At 38.8% G+C, this 14,509-nt stretch overlaps 1 protein-coding gene across 3 annotated transcripts in view; it reads left to right on the top strand.

The window, feature by feature from the left end:
• calcr (calcitonin receptor) overlaps positions 1-14,509 on the top strand; it is a 65,276-nt gene that overhangs the window by 35,025 nt on the left and 15,742 nt on the right. For all 3 annotated transcript variants that reach the window (XM_065471041.1, XM_065471043.1, XM_065471042.1), the window contains 8 exons: positions 38-148; positions 304-416; positions 531-696; positions 786-896; positions 982-1,094; positions 3,435-3,526; positions 6,602-6,728; positions 12,782-12,935. In XM_065471041.1, the coding sequence (XP_065327113.1) occupies positions 38-148; positions 304-416; positions 531-696; positions 786-896; positions 982-1,094; positions 3,435-3,526; positions 6,602-6,728; positions 12,782-12,935 (987 nt within the window). The remainder of the gene's footprint in view (positions 1-37; positions 149-303; positions 417-530; positions 697-785; positions 897-981; positions 1,095-3,434; positions 3,527-6,601; positions 6,729-12,781; positions 12,936-14,509) is intronic.

The following is a 14,509-nucleotide window of genomic DNA, read 5'->3' as shown; positions in this document are numbered from 1 at the left end:
TTGCTATCATGTTTTGTGGGTTTGTTGGGTCCTGCAGGACTGTACTGCAACCGTGACTGGGATGGCTGGTTGTGCTGGGACGACACTCCGGCAGGAACCACGGTCTCTCAGAGCTGCCCTGATTATTTTTCTGACCTTGACCCCACTGGTAGGTGGTAAAATTCAACACGGTTTCTTGTTTAAAGATTTGCTGCTTTCCTGCTAACCTTCCCTCATCTTCTATGAATTATATTTTTAAAGAAAGAACTCAGTGAGTGTTAAATTGTGTACAGCGATATATTTATATATAAGCATTCTTTTTAGAAAGGGCATCCAGGTACTGCAGAGAGGATGGGCAGTGGTTTCGCCACCCAGAGAGCAACAAGACATGGACCAACTATACACTCTGTGCCATCAACACTAAAGACAGGTTAAAGGTAATGTAACAATAATGTGCAATTATTCCATACCGTTTTTCTCTTGGTCATTGTTTAGTTTAACTGAGCATGACTCTGTGTGTATGTGTGATATTAAACTTCACTAAAATCAAGGCAGCCGCCCAGTTTTCCAGGGAGACTGAGGTCAACGGTGCCGACGAGGCCACGGTCAGTCCCACGGCTAATCGGGAGCAGCAGGAAGTAGTGAGGAAAAAAATCCTCGACAACCAGTACAAATGCTTCGAGAAAATGAATCGAGATCCGCCTTATAACAAATCAGGTAACAAGAATATCAAATTAAATGAAAATCTGGGGTTCTCTACTCCCCTCTTAATGTTTAAGTGTCATCACACTGTGTCGATGTTATAGGTTTGTACTGCAGTCGCAACTGGGATGGCTGGCTGTGCTGGGACGACACTCCAGCGGGAACTTACACTTTCCAAAACTGCCCTAATTATTTTCATGACTTCGACCCTACGGGTAAGCAGCGAGACTGAAACATTGAGCTCCTTTCAAGTTCTTTTAATTTGAAGCGATTAACTTAGTTCATAACCGATATGTTCAGAAAAAGCAACAAAGTATTGTGGAGAGGACGGGCAGTGGTTTCGTCACCCGGACACCAACAGAACTTGGTCTAACTACACACTCTGCAATGAAAACACCAATGCCAAGCTGAAGGTAATTTATTTCAAATTTAAAACTATTCCGCTATCATTAATCTGCTGCATTGTGGCCACAGTGTGATGGGTCAGCATAATAGTTTCCTTTGTGCCAGGGGCTCTGCACTACCAAGATTCATAACTCTCCCATACTGGTGTGATACTGATCTAAAATAACATAGCTGACATTTCAGACCACGCATGAGTTTGATGCATTTGTTTACATGACAGGCAGGAAGGCTTAAAATTACATTATTACCTGCTTACAGTTAGAATTTGTACATGTAATGGTCTTATCTCATTGGGCCAAGTCCAGACAAAGTAGGTTTTGTTTGACTGAACAAACAGAGTTTGAATTTATTGGAAGCTTGCTTCCAATAAATGCTTCCCAATAGCCTGTACCACAGGCTATACAGTCACAGGAAGTCTCCTTAGTAATAGTGTTACGACGACATCTTCACATATTAACAACCTTCTCATCACCAACAGCCCACGGCTACAAAATGAAGCCTTTAACAACATTTTCCACATGAAAACCAGACCAGAGCATCACAGAACTCTCGCTGGGAATACAAACACCCAAATGGACTGTTTGAACTTTAGTAAAACATTCTTGAAATGTTTTAATTAGTAGTGACTGTGCCTCTTTTATGGGCAAGCATGTTATTATCAACTCTTATGCCAAACCATTTGTGTTTGTGCAAAAATGTTCAGCAGCTGGCTTTAAATTTGGATCTGGAATCTTTCTGGATTTGTTGACCTTAACCATTCATAATCTCCCAAAAGCCGTTTCATTTTGTTGTCATTGCAATTTTTTTTGTTTACTAATGGATATTTTGGCTATACAGTGAACAGAATCTCATCAGCATGGTGTTAGAGTTAGACCTGGGGATTAAATTGTGCCAAAGATAGAAAATGTTTGCAGCACTAATTATAACTGACTGATTGATACTTCTACCTGCTTCGGTCATTCAAATAATATTTTATCTTGATTCAAACATTCCTCTGTCAGCTCCAGTTAATTTCTTACTTGAATTTTTTTTTTTTTAAAGATTCATATTTGTGGGAAAAGTAGAAAAGTCAGGTTTTGTTTATCTCTGTTACATGTGTGTTTGATCGTAGGGGGATTAAAATGTTCAAATTTATTGTTGTTCGATTGGGCTGCACAGCTGTGGTCCATTATGTTTTATTGTTTGACAAATTATAATCCTCACTGGGAACACATGGAATCGAATGGTGTAAAGTTACCTCTTCCCATACGGCGCTTAACAAATGTATCAGACCACCGCCCAATGTAAGGTCTATGTATTAGCTGCCCTAAATTAAGAGTACTGGTAATTAGAAAGTCATTTTTATGCTTTGGTAATTGTTAATCCACCAGTATACGTAAGCTCCTTAATTGAAATTATGCTGCAAATGCTAAATTATAATTATTGTTTTACAAAAAAGCAGACTAAACAGTAAAGCACATTATTATTTTTAAATTAAGGTGCCAAATTTCATTTATTTACTTGCATTCCTGAACACAAACATATTGAACGTTATGCTTGATTAACTTCTGACTTCTCGGAGAAGTAGATTGTGCCTTCACAAATTTGGTCACTAGGCATTCCCCGACTAGTTGGAAAGTGGTTACTGGAGGCTGCGGTGTGAAATCGCTTGCAAAGAGTTTGCTGCCCCAGAGTCTTACCTACAAATGACAGGCAGCTGTTGCAGTCTTCTAGTGACCAAAGCAATTACAAGGGATCCCTTTGAGACTACTTTCACTTAGCAACAGAAAACAACCACCGAAAACCGATTGCCAGCTAGTTGGGGAATATTCAATTATAGGCAAGTGATTGCCAGGCAGTTGCTAACCCATCTCTAAGCCTGTGTGATTGAAGTCTTACGTAACTCCTGCCAAGTTTGATGATGAAAATATACCAAATATATTACATGTAGTAAATGCACAGAGGCTCACTGTTTTACCATATGTGTCAGTGCAAGGTTAAAACATTTTGAGAAGCGCTCAGAATGATGTGAAAGTTATAATGAATAAACATGAATAAACTTCTGTTTCAAAGCTAACAGCATTAGTTTGGAAAATAATGAGAATGGTTTTCCTTCTCCTGTTTGCCTTTTTACTCAAACTAACTAAAGTTATCATTGAAAATATCAGTATTGGAAATCGGGTTCAGGATTGTGAAAGTCCAACAACATTTCTTGTTGCGCGTTTTGTCCTAAAAGTAAAAACCATCAAATTAATTCAGCTGAATTTTGTGGTAGACCTGAAAGTTAGCTTGTAGACAAGAAAACATGTTCCTTTTGTCTAGTAATACACAGTATCTCCATCTTTGTGTTTTTTTGTTTTGTTTTACAGTCCGCGTACATCCTGTTTTACATGGCCATCGTGGGCCATGCTTTATCCATAGCCTCCCTGCTTATCTCTCTGGCCATCTTCTTCTACTTCAGGTAAAAGATTCAATGTGATGCTCCTGTCCTACATGTGAGACTGCAGCACTGTGAGAATGCAGCTGTAGTTACTGATTTGATGACGCAATGATGATTAATAGGTGGTGTTGTCATCCTTAATGACTCATCATCTTTACCTGACATGATCTGACAGGCACAGTGATGATGTTGTCCTTACTCATTATTAGCACGATTCTTGTCTTTGCCTTATTTGGAGTCAGCAAAATATGAGACAGACTGTAATAAAAATATTATTCCCTGTCATAAATTAATGCAAACTATCAATCTGACACTGCAGTTTCTCTTACACTATAGTCATACTAGGAAAAACAGTGGCTGGAGATGTGGCATAACCACAATTATTAGAACTATCTATAATGAACTTGTTGTCTTTGAGGACCACTCACAGTCAGTTGTCATCTTCAAAGTGACTTTGCTGCATCAAAATGGTGATAAAGTGGCAATAAAACAGAGTCAGTATGCAATCAGTTTGTGATTGAGTAGCGTCAAATTGGCAATTAAATGCAATTTGTTTGGGATAATATGGTGATTCACTGTGATAAACTGGCAGAAACTGTAAATTTACATTAGCTACTTAAGGGTCCACCCAGAACCTCATAAATCTGAAACAGATTAGAAGAATAGGGACATAGTTGCTACAGGATGGTGATTTAACAGCAAAATGATGCCGTCACTCAGGATCTACATAGGAACATAACCCGAATAAAAACAGCTGGCAGCTGGATAGCAAAGACACACAGATGTCACAGATGAGTTGCACTCCTCAGCACAGACTGACTCAGACTCATTACGACATGTTGGCAATCTGTCTGTGTTTTTAAATCAGCAGTTTTTTGAAGCAGCTCACCAATGTGAGAGTGTTGCACTTGGTCTGAGTCGGACTCTGATTGTTTGGAAACAGGTTGCCTCCCACCAGGAGACCTGGCAACCCTGATGACTCTGGCAATCCCATTGTGATCCAAGGTGGTTGCCCAGGGGTTGAGAGTCTCAGCCTCTAGACAACTAGTTGGTCAGTGCAACTATTTGCAGCTTGTTTCTGGCCTTAAAAAAAAAAGTCTGTGCAATCACCAGAAAAACAATATTTCAATTCAATTCAGTTTTATTTTTATAGCCTCATGTGGATATATCTTGTAAGGTAAGGTCTATGTCATTAAGGTTACTTCTAGAATATGTAAATAATTTCTTTGCTCTCTCACAAATTTTCAGTTTTTTGTGCATATATAAAATTCTGAGCAGAATGTGTTGGTGCTTAATCAGACGCTTAATCCCAGAGGAAGAGAATACAAAGTTAAGCGGTGTGCTTCAGTTGAAATTCAACTAGATAAGAGGTCAGAATAACAAAACAGATTAGAGGGAAAGAAATGGAATATTCAGTGAACACATCTATAATATTTTAATGATTGTGCCACAAAATAGTTGTGAAAATTTACGTTTCTCTGGGAAGTGAGAAACTTAATCAGTGTTATTTCAAAAGAACTGAGGCTTTTCATTTAATTGAAGCAGACACTCTGAACATGAAGCATGTGGCGACAAATAAAAAAGACACTTTTTACATTCTGAAACAATATTTAGAAACACTGGCTTGTTGGCCCTGTGGTTGGCGATTGTTGCAGTTATAAATTTTGATGTGCTGAAGTCTGCTGACCTCCTAAACACAGCTGTTATCCAGAACAGATCTTGTAAGAGACCGTTATTGTGCAGCAAAGTTTTATACGCACTCATAAATCTAGAGGCCGAGTTTGGGGCAGGTGCATAATCACAAAACCCTGTGACCCACCGAGAGTCAAACTCCTTAGCTGCAGAGCAATTCAGTGGCCAGTCAAGGTTCATCGAGATTAAAGTCCTAACAAATTAAGATTTCAATAAAGTAACAAGGTGTTTGGCTGAGACCGTCTTATCTTTTTTTTCCTCTCTTTGCAGCCATTACTTAATATATTCACTGCCAAAACATTTAAATTACTGGATTTTGTATTATAAGATCCAGATGTGAAGCTCACAGTGGTATGTGATGCTGTATAGTCGCTACTCTGTTATTTACAACTCTACATCAACACTGTCAGGATTCCCAGATAAAAATACTCCAGTTTTCTGTGGAAAAATGGGAGCTGGTGGAAATTCTGACAGAGACATTGGGACCTGTGACAGTTGAACGATGCTGCCATGGCCCCATTTTTGATAAGTCCTCCCTATATAAACTACATAGTTTTAAAAAAAAATTTTATGTGAAGAAAATTGGGTTTATGTGTAATTAAATGGGCTGTACTGTATAAATAAAACTTACATAAACAATGAGCAATTCCTACATTTCCTTTTTTGTCAGGAACTGGAGAAAGAAAAATGCCTGAATATTTTACATGGCCACTGTGAAAATGTGCTGCCCTATGCTATTTTTCAGGACATTTAGTGCTTTCATTGGTCTCAGGGGGATTTATGAGTCATCAAAGATAAAATTGGCCATGAGAGGTATATGGATACAACTTATTTAACTGTAAAATGGGTATTTAATGGAGGGTATGTTCTGTAAAAAAGCAATTTGCTACAGGACTCCATTCAGGTCTGAAATGCAGTCTGTTTGATTGCTGTCAAGAAAAAAAACCCCATCAAAAGCAATAATAATAATACTGATATGCATGACTTTGATTCTAATAGTTGTTTTCACTTTGCCCGTAATGCATTTTATTACGCTATTAATCCTGAGTGGCCAGTCAAGCTAATGCGAATGCACCCTTGGGATCCATTATGCATTATTTAACAGCACTTCTAGCTTGTTCAGGCCATTTAGAGACAATCCAGCTCATTGATCCAAGCTTTTTTTTCTTTGACAGCTGCATAAAAAATCAGTTTGAGATGAAAGATAACAATTATTTGACACTTTAAACAATATTTGACCATCTCATTAAACTATCAGCCTGCTAGCCACTTCTCTTTCCTGTACGTGTCATCGGTTGCACCAAGTTTTTGTGTTCTTTGATGTTGTGTTTCCTGTGACTGAAAAGGTTTTATTCCACATTTGTGAACAGTATTATCAGCATTTTAATTAATCCTTGCACACAGGAGTCTGAGCTGCCAAAGGATCACCCTCCACAAGAACCTCTTCTGCTCCTTCGTGCTCAATTCTGCCCTTACCCTCATCCACCTCATTGCCGTTGTCAACAATCCTGAAGTAGTGGCCAGAAATCCGGTGAGTAGATCCTCTCTTATGTATTTACCGTGACTTCCATGGAAACTACTGCTAGCTGTCACCTACTAGTGACCAAAGCAATGACAAGGTTTTTGGTGCAGCACCTTCTTTGCGACTGAGTTCATCAGGCGATGGCCAGCAACCAACTGGTTTTATAATTCACTTTTCCCCTAATGACCGGAGGTTGCCCCAGGTTGCCAACTGGTCTTTAAACCTGTATGACAGGACCTTATTCCTCAGATAGCTATACTTACAGCACAAAGTCACCTGAACACCTTCAACATTTATTTCCCAGGCTTCAACTTTGATGACCAACAACCTGTAACAGTGACACATTTATTACCTGAACTCTACATGTAAATTGAATCATTTACTCTTTCAATCTGAAAAGGGAAGGAAAAGCCTGTCTTATGTCTTAATGCAGGGACTCCTCTGGTTGCAGACTGTGCAGAAGTTTATGGGAAACACCCCTGTTGCTCACTTGACTTATGACTGCAATGAAAAGTTTCCCTGATGAGTTTATGGTCATGATCACTATTCTCAATTCTTATTTAAATCAGCATGGTGTTCCGTTTGTAAATTATGCTCCCATTAGAGTAAAAAATAATGATAAAGCAGGTTAAGCTTTATGGTGTGCCTACCTTGGTTTACAGGCTGCTACTGTGTGCTCTACCAGTGCAGACTCAGATCCACCCCAATTTCAAAACTACATAATGCCGACATGCTTAAAGATATAATTCCATTAACGAATCTATGACGTAAGGACCATGATGGAAAATCATTTATGTACAGTATGAATGCACTGCACAGTGAACATCAGCCCTGAGTCACAGTGAATGGCTCAAACTCAAGGAAAACATTTTCAGTTCCTGTAACCAGCGGCTCATTCTGAATATTCACATTCAATATTTTTTGGACACGCTTCAGTTCAGTAAGTGCTAAGTACTTTTAAATAAACTGATTCTTGTGAATTAGGACATCTGGAGGTCCTGGAAGCAGCTACGTGACATTTGCTAAATGCTAACGGTAGCACACTCAAATCCTCACAGTTCCAGTGCTAGGCCCCTCCTGCTAGATTTAACATTGACTGCACTGTCTTTAGTTTAGCGTGTTAAGATAATAATAATAAGTCTTTAGCTATAATCGAAAAATACTTTTGAATACTTTATATAGCATTATTAGATTTTTGTTTTCCATGTATTTCATTGTCCATATAACCAAGATCACATGGCTGACTGACCCACTGACAAACCTGAACTATAAGACACTAGTGCTTGTTAGGAAAAGGAAAAAAAAACACACCATGCAGGGGGGGACAAGTTGGTTACAAAACATGCAAATGTATGTATTTGTATTTAATTTATAACATATTCATATTCATATGAATTATTAATTATTAAGTAATTAGTTTACAATTATAATAATGTATATAATTATAATTCATTCATTTATAATAATCTATTGTTTCATTCAATTTATGCAAAGCCAAATAAAAATGTGAACACTGTGGTAGCATTTTTTTATTTTAATTGTAGTTGATGTGCAGGACACGCAAAGTGAGATCTGGTCTGTTTCTTGATATTGAATTTTTCTAAAACAGATCCTGCTCTGCAACATCCTGGAATTGCTACACAATCAACGTACAGTTTTTGTTTCTCTCTTTTTATCCCAGTGTAGGTTCCCAGTTCCCAGTGTGGGAATCCAAAATAGCTTGGAAAAAAAAGTGACTGGACTTCTTTAAGTTTCTTGAAGACGTTTCACTTCTCCAGTTCTGAAGAAGCTTCTCAGATGAGAGCTGAAATGTCTTCAAGAAGAAATCTAGTTGCTTTTCTTTCCAAGCGCCTTAGATTCTCTTTTTATTCCATTTAACTTTTTGCCTTTCGTGAATTGTTTGATATTCCGAGGTCAGCTTAGGTAGAGGTAATAAATCTGTCTTGTGGGAATGCCTTGATATCAGGACTGAGCATAAATTTGTATGTTACTTGTGGAAATCAAAATAACAAACGCTTGTTAAGCTGCTGCTTGCTGCTTCTTAAAAGCTGTTATTGCAGAGATTCACTAACTCCAGAAAAGGATCATATTTTTTGTTTTACTGCCACATAAAATCAAACGCATTCAGTCCCTCCAAGTCAATAAATACTGACAACATATTGTTTAAAAAACGTACAAAAGATTGTAAAAATAAACACCCTCCTTGCAATGTGTAATATGTTTAAAACAGTCCTAAATAATTTTAAAAAAGAACTTTAGATGATCAAAGTGCCATACAGCAAAAAAACCCCAAAAACCCAGCAGATAGGATTGTAGAGTTTGGCTCGCATTGCGCACAATCGCATCAGCCATATCCTGCTTTCAGCTGGAGTATCGCTTGCCTGACAAAGCACTGGAAACATCAAGGACGCAGCAGAGGCTTCAGCTGGGTTTTAGTTTGTTTCTAAGTCCTGCTTTTCCCCCCCGTTCAATGAATCTGTCTGGCTCAGGCTGAGCTGAACGTATCCAAGATGCAGACAGAAATGACAGCCGTCATAATCAACGTGAGGAAACGTGTATTTGTGCGGTGGCCCCCTTTCAAATCTCCCCCTTGTCATCATTTGTCAAAAGGTTTGTGTTGAATCTGTTACTTTCTGATGTAGTACGGTCAAGTTGTGCTAACTTGCTGCAGCATGTCAAAATAAAATTAGTTACCGTGGCCTTGGTTCTCGAGGGGGGAGCAGACAGAGAGCGCGCAAGTGCCTCTGGTTGGGATCCGTGTGCGTCTGTGAGGAAACATTTCTGAAATTTACTGATGCCAGAGTGAAACTTATGAGCATGTTTTCAGTGCTGGTGATTTAGGAATGGTGGATTGCAGTAGAGATTTGCTCTCGAGGAGAAAACAAGCTCTTTGTTGTCTCTCTGGAGTGGTAATAGAGTCTGGTTTGGCCTGCCAGCATTATGTGGGAGTGAATCCCCAAAGCTTATGTCAAACCAAGGAGGAGGCTGAAAACATGACAAACACGTACATGATCTATAGCAGCTTGATTTGTTAACCAGAACATTGTTAGTAACTTAAGACAAACCTTGGTTAGCTGCAGACCTGAATTAGTGAAAACTATGCGCCCTTAACTCGCAGATACTGACAGCAGCGGCTGTCTGTTATAGTGAAGATTCCTCAAGTGGAAAGGGAAACGTATGAAAGGAAGAGAGAAAAAATATGGCGAAGAGTTTCAAAGTGAACAACTGTTGTGTGTTTTGAGCTAAGAGGACCTCAGAGAGCAGTTAATAGCAATGCCAGCATCTCTGAATTATACTGCGGCTGCACACATGCTCTTTCACCACAGGACTACAAACCAGAAACCCCAATGTGAATATTAAAATAAATATATATTCCTAGGAAGGAATTCCTCTGTCTAGGTTTTTCCATACAAATCTTTCAGGGATTTCAGGATATGAGAGCATAATGAAAACACAGCTTTGCTGATGCCAGTGATAACCAACCAACCTTTTAATATAATTTACAGAGATGAGTGTGATAGCGGTAATGAGCAACAGCTCAAGCAACGCTTCAGCAAGTGGCCTGAAGAGCAGAGCAATCGTGTGCAGATAGCACAGAGGCTTGTATAGTGTTTGTTGTTGTGGGAACTTAATTATATTTTTTTATTTTTAGAGCCCAGTTTTCAGCATGATATTTGTTAATATTTCTCAATTGCTTAATGTTAATAATCCTATTCTGTCTGAATAAGAGCACTACAGTATATACAGTATAATGAATATAACTGTTGCAAATATTATTCATGTAAAAACTGAAAGGGCCTAATAATGATCCCTGTGAGACACCTATTACTTGCCTGGCTGCTTAATTTGAAACAATCTGCAACTGTAATTATTACACAGTGAAAAACAACTTTTTATTAAACATCTGTAATCATCTCTGTTTGTTTGCAGTTACAGATCGCACATACATATTTAAGTCATGGACAGTATAAGAGGTGGACATAGATACGGTGGTTTCTGAAGTCCTGCTTTAAGCCTCGAGATTAGTGGTTTTGCTGTTGTCAGCTTTATTACTATTGTAATTCACTATTTTCTTGTTGTCTAAAGGAAATATTCATAAACCTATGAAAAACACAAAGTTTTTAACTCACTCTCATTAATTATTATTCTTATTATTATTACCTTTATTATACCATGACGTCCCACTGAGATCACAGTCTATTTTACAAAAGACACAAACAATACACAGTATAAGAATATCCATAATATACAACATTACAATTTTAACTGGATTTTCAAAAGAAACATCCACAGGTCTCCTTCACTGCATTCATTATCATGTTTTTAAATTCACCGACAGATAGAGGCCTGTTTAAACTTGGGTCAATCTGTTAATTATTCCATGTTCAAGGGGTTTTGTGAGAAAATGCTTTTTTCCTTACCAGTCAGGTTTGGGTATCAGTTTAAAATCTTGGTTCTTTATGAGGTGAAGCCCTCAATTATCGTCAGTGTGCTTCACCCCAATTCTCCAAGCTGGATCCTTAGGCTTGCAGATGGAGGTCTTCTTGTGATTCCACGTATCCGTCTGGAAACAAGTGGGGAGACTGTGCATTCCCAACGTTACCACACCAAAACTGTGGAACAGCTCACCACCCTCTCTTCGCACCCTTGACTTTGTGGCATCCTTTAAAAAAACAGTTTAAAACTCATCTGTTTTTCTTGGTTCTTGTGTCTTCATTTGGAGCTTGTTTTTGGTGTCTCTGTAAAGCACTTTGTGACTAGTTTCTTGTTGTTAAAAGCAGCGTATAAATACATTTTTACATCTTGGTTTCAAAAAAACAGATGAGCGGTGGGTCTGACTGTAAAACTGTTCCCTCATTGGCTAATGACTTGTCAATCACAAGTTGTTAGTCAGGGAGCATACCGCTGATAATCCTGCTTTAAGAAGCATGAATGTGAAGACTTACAAAAAAGACATTTTAATGCCATATGAAATGAGTGACTGAACCCATAAACTCATGAAGAAAGTGTTTATAGAGTTCAAGGCAGAAAGCTATTTTTCCCCCATAGATTTTTATAGGACCCCCACTCTCACCCCCACGCAGCCCAGAATAGGATAAGTGGAAGAAAATGGGTCGATGCTCAGTAGTTTTTCAAAATAGTATCTTAGACTATAGAGAAGCACTAATATATTGCATTGGTTGTTGCAATTTGTGAAATTACCCATTACCCTCTGGATGAATGCACAATTGGTGCCATTTTGGCTTTTGCTAGAACCACATAATCCAAACTTGGGCGCAAGGGAAGTAGAAGCAATCTGTGTTTGGATGAGTGGGGAAAAGCCATGAAAGCTGATGTGACTGGCAGAGATTCCCGTCCAAAAACATGCTTCCTTAACGAATCTCCTGAGATTCGGTAATGACAAATGTTGTGGAAGTTAACTTATTTTAGGAGAAAAGTTTGTGAGATTTTTTTCTTTTCTTTTTTTTGGTAGATTCTGAACACAGGCAGGTTTATTGGTGCCTGTCTGGCATTTATTAGAGGAATTATAACTGATTGCATTGCACCAGATACTCTTGATAATTATGGCATTAATCGACTGTTTTGTTTCTTTTTTAAACTGACGTACCAAGAATGTGTCATCAAGTCATCATCTCTTATCATAACGTCTCAATGAAAGGAACTGAAAAAATAACGAGACACGATGTCGCTTTATGGTGGATGCATAAATAGAAAATTGCACGGCTCTTTATAAAACACTAATGTGGAGCGGGGCTTTGATCCCACTGCTTTGTGAGATGAAAACAATCAAAGAGGGCTCCAAATACAAAGAGAAATCACGATTCCCAACTTAACCCACCACCGACGGGGGTAAATGAATAAACATCCTCTCAGTATGAAAAAGAATAATACTGGCTAATGATTTTGTGCCACGAGTGCTGAAACATCCCATTAAATCTTTTTTATGTCTCCTGCTGAGATGATGTCACGACTGTTTCAACTGGATCATCTTATTCAAAAAAAAAAACCAAGACTGCAAAGCAGAAAAAAGGTTGATATGATTGATTTTGTTCTCCCTGCAGGTTGGCTGTAAGGTGTTGCAGTTCTTTCACATGTACATGTTGGGCTGTAATTACTTCTGGATGCTCTGTGAAGGCATCTACCTGCACACGCTCATCGTGGTGGCGGTGTTTGCAGAGGAGCAGCACCTGCACTGGTACTACCTCCTGGGCTGGGGTGAGTCATTTGTACCATGTCCCGTTTTGTTGTTTTGTTTCTTTGCTATAGTGTGTCTGTAAAAACTTATTCTCACAGATTGAAAAATCCCAGAGAAGCAATTCAACAAGATTGGGTACAATCTAACAATTTTCTTGTGACTGAGGTTATTTTAATATCAAGAGTGCGGTCATTCAGTTTGAGAGCATCATTTGTACGTTTCCTGTTCCGTTTCCAATGCTCTCCCTTAAACATCTGCACTCAGTTTAATAGTCTTCTGAACTCAAATGCTTGCAAACATTTCCATCCTTGCACCCGAGTTGCTTCTGTTCACTTGCTCTTGGACCTCCAGTCCTGCTCACGCATCTTTATGTATGAGCTGATAACCCTGCGGTGGTGGTGGGGATTCCACAAAGGAGACAGTTCGCCGTATGCCGTTCCCCAGCTCTTTGTTCCCACGTTTCCTACTTACATCTACTGTCCTTTCAAGTCTTAGATATGGTGTTGACCAATGACATTGTCCTTTCCCCCATTTATGAGTACATGTGCTTTAATTCTGCGAGAGTCCTTTAGGAACAGATATTTTCTCCCTCTCCCTTTCATAACTTAGAAATTTGATCCTACCTTTTGTACAGTCCCGATTTTATATACATGCATGCACCATATGTTTTAGAACAGCGGTCCCCAACCCCCGGGTCATGGATCGGTTCCGGGCCGCAAGAGTTGAGGCTTGGGTGTGAAATTTATGGTTTTCAGGGTTTTTATCGTTAACTCGGTTTCCCTGGGTCTTTGTAGTTTCGTGTCTTATTTTGAAAGAAATATTTACACGTTACCATAGCGACCAGAGAGCATTAAGGGGCAGAGAGGAGGATGTTACTCTCAATGTTGTTGGCGCATTTCAGGAGGACGCTGCTAATAAAGTTATACAATTACACAGTGAATTCGCGTTTATTATTATATTTACAAAATACCACGTTTTGTCTTGGTCGTATCATTTTATTTTGTTGTATTTATCCGCGACACGTTAAAGCCCGGTCCGTGAAAATATTGTCTGACATTAAACTGGTCCGTTATTGCATGTACTAAATCAAACTTTTCATTAGATGAGCAAGACTGCTAGTGACAAATGAAAAAAACAATGAACTGACTCGCAGGCTGGCTGATTTATTTTTCCCTTAAGCTGGCTGTCACTTTAGTAAATTTACAAAGTGAGCAGAGGTAGTGACTGGGAACCAGAAGTTTGACAAACAAACAAGCACCTTTCATGTAAGGAGGTGGATTAGACTGGATCACAGGAAAGCAGCACAGTATATCGTAGATCTGAGCAAGCGCAGACCAAATATGCTCGCGAGCAGTCGTCTGTTTGATCAGAGGGCAGAGTTTGCATTGTAATATCTGAATGTGAAAGCAAGAAATCATGGTCTTGGATAAAGGTAGTAATATAGGCCCATACCTGATCCTTGTCTGTATTTCATTGTGGACATGCTGACAGCTTTATTGGCCCTCCTGTCGCTTAGTGCTGCTCCTGTCTTGTTTTCCACACTGCTCAAAACAGGAATAACACAGTCTGTCAAAAAAAAAAGAAGAAAAAAGCA

This window comes from Pelmatolapia mariae, linkage group LG22 (genome assembly GCF_036321145.2).
Source record: "Pelmatolapia mariae isolate MD_Pm_ZW linkage group LG22, Pm_UMD_F_2, whole genome shotgun sequence".
Taxonomy (NCBI): Eukaryota; Metazoa; Chordata; class Actinopteri; order Cichliformes; family Cichlidae; genus Pelmatolapia; species Pelmatolapia mariae.
Note: the sequence above shows the minus strand (reverse complement) of the source record. Positions and strands in the feature narration are given on the sequence as shown.